At 44.7% G+C, this 5713-nt stretch overlaps 1 protein-coding gene across 1 annotated transcript; it reads left to right on the forward strand.

Annotated features, from left to right (window-relative positions):
* Window positions 1-508: 508 nt before the first annotated feature.
* IL36G (interleukin 36 gamma) lies at window positions 509-5394 on the forward strand. Its single transcript, XM_052648245.1, has 3 exons — window positions 509-614; window positions 1744-1883; window positions 5185-5394. Exons 1-3 carry the CDS (start codon window positions 509-511, stop codon window positions 5392-5394), a joined length of 456 nt encoding a protein of 151 aa, XP_052504205.1.
* The last annotated feature ends 319 nt before the right edge of the window (window positions 5395-5713 follow it).

The raw sequence follows: 5713 nt of genomic DNA on the forward strand, positions 1-5713 counted from the left end.
TGAGAGTTTACCTTCTTAGACCAGTTATGGCCTTTCTCTTCCTCAACAGAGCCCACAGTTTCAGTGGAAAGAAATGCTGGGTTCACGGGTGATGTGAGAGCTGCCAGTTTTAATGTGCAAACCCTGAACCATCCTTCCTGAAAGACCTGGATTAGATCATTCTCCTGGTGGTGGTTTAGTCGCTAAGTCATCTCTGATTCTTTGCAATCCCAGGGACTGTATCCCACCAGGTTCCTCTGTCCGTGGGATTCTCCAGGCAAGAATACTGGAGGGGGTTGCCATTTCCTTCTCCAGGTGATCTTCCCCAGGTCTCCTACATTGCAGGTGGTTTCCTGGGTTTCAGGCAGATTCTTTTTTTTTTTTTTTTTAATGATCAGGCACATTCTTTACCAACTGAGCCTTCCTTCCTGAAAGACTTGGATTAGATGATCTTTCTCCTAACATCTGGTAAAGCAGCCTTCATCACGTTGGGGCTTTTTAAAAGTTATTCTTTTCCATTTACACAGCAATGGATCATCCCAGACCTGTAGTAGTCTCCGACTTGAGTCAGCAGGTGTGGCTCCTTCAGGGTCAGACCCTCGTGGTAGTTCCTCGGAGCAACAATGTGGGGCCAGGTAAGTGACAGGTCATCGTGTAGCTGCTCCTTGGAGCAGCCTCACATCAGTGCAGCTGGGATGTTTGTACCATCCTTTTATTAAAGTGTGGCTTTATAGCAGAGACATCATTTGGCTGACAAAGGTCCATATAGTCAAAGCTATGGTTTTTCCAGTAGTCATACATGGATATGAGAGTTGGACCAGAAAGAAGACTGAGTGCTGAAGAAATGATACTTTTCAACTGTAGTGCTGGAGAAGACTCTTGAGAGTCCCTTGAACTACAAAAAAATCAAACCAGTCAACCATAAAGGAAACCAACACTGAGTACTCATCAAAGGACTGTTGTTGCAGCTGAAAGTCCAATACTTTTGCCACCTGATGCGAAGAGCCAAGTCACTGGAAAAGACCTTGTTGTTGGGAAGGACTAAGGCAAAAGGAGAAGAGGGAAGCAGAGAATGAGATGGTTGGATGGCTTCGCCAATTCGACGGATATGATATTGAGCAAACTCTGGGAGAGAGTGGAAGACAGAGGAGCCTGGTGTGCTGCAGTCCATGGGATTGCAAAGAGTCAGACACAGTCTAGCAACTGCACAACAACCCCTGGAGGGGGAAGAATTTCACATCTGCCCAGGAAGAGGTGTCTTGGACCATGGCAAAGAGAGCAGAGGGAGTGGAGTAGGTTTGGGGGGAGCAGGAGAGCTGCTTTCAGTGATCTGAAGGCCTGTCCTAAGGAAAAAGAGTGGCTGGTTTGCCCACCTTCCTATGTCCTAAGAGGACTAATTGGGTGGATTGCACAGAAGGCCGATTTCAACATCAGTTAGGCAAAACTCGCTAATGAACAGAACCTTCCAAGGATCAGAGGGGTTGCTTGGGGTTGGGGCTCCTCGCCTCCATGTGTTCGAGCAGAGGCTGTGAAAATCCCAAGGGTGGGGTCTGCCTCCTCCACCTGTGCCCCATTTCCTAGAGCAGTGACTGGTGCTTGGTATGACTGAGTGAATGAATGAACAAATGAATATGAGGCTGACCACTCTGTGGGTCTGGGGTAGAGGGATTATACTCTTAAGGTCTCTTCCAGCCTTGCCTGTAAGATCTTGGTCTATTGTAATTGCAAAAGGTCACTGACACCGTAACCCCTCTTATCTGACAGTCACTGTCACCATTATGCCATGCAAGTATCCGGAGTCTCTTGACAAAGGCAAAGGGGTTCCTATTTATTTGGGAATAAAGCAACCAGAAATGTGTCTATATTGTGAGGACATTGGTGGAAACCCCACATTGCAGTTGAAGGTAAGTGACAAAGAAAAATAATGTTAGAAAAAACCCAACTTCTTTTCTCAGAAGTTGATTTGTCAGGAAATCTAACTTTATAATTAAAAAAGAAATCCTTTCCTGTTCTTAAACATATTTATACCTGGCTCCTTTAGAGTCATGTGCATGCAATAAGCTTTTTTTTTAAACAAACAAAATAATTTTTATTTGTTTAGTTTTGGCTGTGCTGGGTCTTTTTTTTTTTTTTTTTTTTTTTTTGCTGTGTGGGGTTTCTCTAGTTGCAGTGAGTGGAGGCTCTTTTCTAGTTGTGACGGATGGGCTTCTCATTGTGGTGGCTTCTCTTGTTGCAGAGCACGGGCTCTCTAGGCACGTGGGCTTCAGTAGCTATGGCGCGTGGGCTCATTTGTTGTGGCTTCTGGGCTCCAGGGCACAAGCTTGGTAGTTGTGGCATGGCTTAGCTGTTCCTCGGCATGTGGGATCTTCCCAGAACTAGGGATCGAGACTGTGTCTCCTGCATTGGCAGGAGGATTCTTTACCATAAGCCACCAGGGAAGTCCACGTTTTCCTTATTTTTAACTGCCTGTTATAAAACAACTTGTTTCTGAAACTTCAGTTTACAGCAATTCAATTTAATTCAACACCATCTAATCCAAGTCAGCAAATGTGTGCCTCCAGCACTGTTGTAGGCATTTGAACATCATCAGTGCAAAGAATGGCAAAGAGCCTTGCCTTCCTAGGGTTTACATTCTAGTGGAAGACAAGAAATGGTCCACAAGAAGCATAATCATGGGTAAGCCTGTGACATGTTAAAGGGGGTTATGTTGTCTGGGAAAGAATGATATAGAACTGGTAAAGAGACTGGTGGTGCCAGAAAGAGCTAGAGCCTGGCTTCATGGTAAATAGTACAACAGGTGCTATTGCAAAGGTGAGATTTTATTGGACAGGAAAGGAAGCAAAAGTGTGAGCCAACAGTGTCCAGTGAGGGGCAAGTTCAAGGACCGGGAGTGAGCTGGGGAGGAGGCAGAGTTCAGAGAAAGGCAGATAGTAGAAGAGCTTTCCCACTTTCGTAAGGACTTTAACCTGTCAATCAATTAATTCATTCAACATATATGCTAGACTCTAGGTTCATCCGCATCACTACAAAGACCCAATTTCATTCCCTTTTATGGCTGTATAATATTCCATTGTATTTATCTACTACTATGTGTAAGATCGGAGAAGGCAATGGCGCCCCACTCCAGTACTCTTGCCTGGAAAATCCCATGGACAGAGGAGCCTGGTGGGCTGCAGTCCATGGGGTCGCTGAGAGTTGGACACGACTGAGCGGCTTCCCTTTCACTTTTCACTTTCATGCATTGGAGAAGGAAATGGCAACCCACTCCAGTGTTCTCGCCTGGAGAATCCCAGGGACGGGGGAGCCTGGTGGGCTGCCGGCTATGGGGACGCACAGAGTCGGACACGACTGAAGCGACTTAGCAGTGGCAGCATGTGTAGGATTGATAGCTGGTGCAGCACGGGGAGCTCGGTTTGGTGCTCCATGATGACCTAGAGGGGTGCAGTTGGGGGTGGGGCTGGGAGAGAGGTCCAAGAGGAAGGAGATATATGTACACATAGGGCTGATTCACTTTGTTATGCAGCAGAGACTAACACAACACTGTAAAGCAACTATACTCAAATTAAAAATATATATATAAAATTAAAAATTAACTCAATCCAAATTATTAGAATGTTTTGAATAGAAGAGTTTCATGAAAGGACATAGATTTTAAAAGGATTATTTTGGCTGCTACTTGAGAGCAGGGTGTGAAGGACAAGGACAAAATGCCCCTTGGAGGCTTCAGGGTGACCCAGGTGTAATCTGAGAGTCTACTGGAGGAAGAGGGATGATGGTCAGAGTCTTGAAATACTTTAAATTGAGGCCATAGAATTTGCTGACAGAGTGAATATGGTGTGTGATGAAGTAGATGAGGACGGAACAGTACGCTCTGTTCTGTAGGCAAGCGCTAGTTGGTTTAGACCCTGCAGGTTTTGTTAAAGGCCTTAAATTATATGCTAATTATGAGAACATCATTCAAGACATTTAAGCTGGATGGTAACATGGTCATATTTATTCAGTTATTTCAGTTTACAGTTCATTCAACTGCTTTGAGGAGAATGGGTGGTGGGGATGGAACAGGTGTGGGAGAGGGTGTGAGAAGCGGCTCAATTCAGCAAAGATTTTGGAACTAGGGTTTACAGGTCTTGCTACTGAGTTAGATGCTAAGAGGTCAAAGAAAGCAGTATCAAGGTTGGCTTCTTGGGTTTTGGCTGTCCACAGAGTGGGACAGATTAAATGGAAGTTATTAACTGAATAAAGAAATCGTTTGGAAGAAGTCCCCTTATTCAGGGTAGGATGTGGCTGAATTATGGGCCATTCTATTATCTCTTTGGAGATCTTGGATATAACGTAATTTACTTAGAAATACTTATCTTACCTAAAATAACAATATGTAAATATATAAATATATACCCCTACAAATATCTTTCTGTATACAATATGGAAGATTTTTTCTGATTATTCTATATTCCTTTGTTCCTTTGAGTGCAAGTCCTTTGAGATTTTAGACCCTCTTGTGCCTTTCTCACGGCTTTGACCTTTCTCGTATGTTTGACAACTAATTAGAAAACTATACACCCCACCCTGCTAGTCCTTTGCCAGAACAGTGGTTCTTACAGGAGGGGGTCTCTCACGGATGCAGCTTGGGTGAGAGAGGACCTTGGCTTCCTGCTGCAAATTTGCATCTCCTTCCTTTTCCTTGGGGGAGAGGGGCTCTTCTCCGCCTCTAATGTGAGGAAAGTTCCAATTTGTAATTGAAGTGTGGTCACTTATTCGTGAACCTGTGCCTTGTGTCACTTCCATGCCACCTCTGGATTTGAGCGTGAAGGCTGGGAAGGTGAGATTTTGTGTGTGCCCACTTCGTTGTTCCTTTGAAATGTATTTTCCTAGGCTTGCTCTAATGGATGGATAGGGTTGATCAAACGTTGGAACATTTATAGGTTGTGTGCAAGGAACCTTGAACTGCAGGGCTTCCAAGGTGGCTCAGTGGTAAAGAATCTGCCTCTCAATACAAGAGACGAGGGTTGAAGCCCTGGATTGGGAAGATTCCCTGGAGAAGGAAAGTATTCTTGCTTGGAGAATCCCATGGACAGAGGAGCCTGACAGTCTACAGTCTGTGGGTTCTCGAAAGAGTCAGATATGACTTAGCAACTAAACAACAACAACCTTGAACTACTCAAACAGCCTCTGTTTCTCCTTCTGGCATTTTCTGTCCCGTTTCAGAACCAGAAGATATTGGATCTGTACAACCAAGCCGAGCCTGTGAAGCCATTCCTTTTCTACCATGAAACGACAGGCAGTACCTCCACATTTGAGTCTGTGGCCTTTCCTGGATGGTTCATTGCCTCTTCCGAGACAAACCAGCCCATCTTTCTCACTTCTGAGCTGGGGAACATGTACAATACTGCCTTCCAATTAGATTTCAAGGTTTGAACTCAACCTAGAGGTGGCAACTTGGTCTTATCATTTCTAGCACTCAATGTCTTTGTCTGTATTATCTCTGTGTCATTTTCATCCATGCTTAGAGGTGGGCTTTACCCCATTCTCATCTTATTTTATAAAAGGAGAAGAAGCAATGACTCTATGGAAACCAAGGAATAGAATGTGGGCTCAGAAGCAAAGGAGGTGGGTGGTGTGTGGCTCTCCTTTTCAGCTGCAACGGTCCATCCCTCAAGCCATCTGTACAAACATATCAGGACCCTAAAACAGTAGGACTCTCTCCTGGGTATGGTTATGAAGAAGCCTCAGAGCT

The sequence above is a fragment of the Budorcas taxicolor genome, chromosome 11, assembly GCF_023091745.1.
Source record: "Budorcas taxicolor isolate Tak-1 chromosome 11, Takin1.1, whole genome shotgun sequence".
In the NCBI taxonomy this organism is placed as follows: Eukaryota; Metazoa; Chordata; class Mammalia; order Artiodactyla; family Bovidae; genus Budorcas; species Budorcas taxicolor.

Bases quoted from the DNA above. Each gene is read 5' to 3' on its own strand.
- IL36G (XM_052648245.1), top strand. From the start codon at position 509: ATGGATCATCCCAGACCTGTAGTAGTCTCCGACTTGAGTCAGCAGGTG. The intron at 615-1,743 runs GTAAGTGACAGG...CTTATCTGACAG, and splicing joins GAGCAACAATGTGGGGCCAG to TCACTGTCACCATTATGCCA. The intron at 1,884-5,184 runs GTAAGTGACAAA...GTCCCGTTTCAG, and splicing joins ACCCCACATTGCAGTTGAAG to AACCAGAAGATATTGGATCT.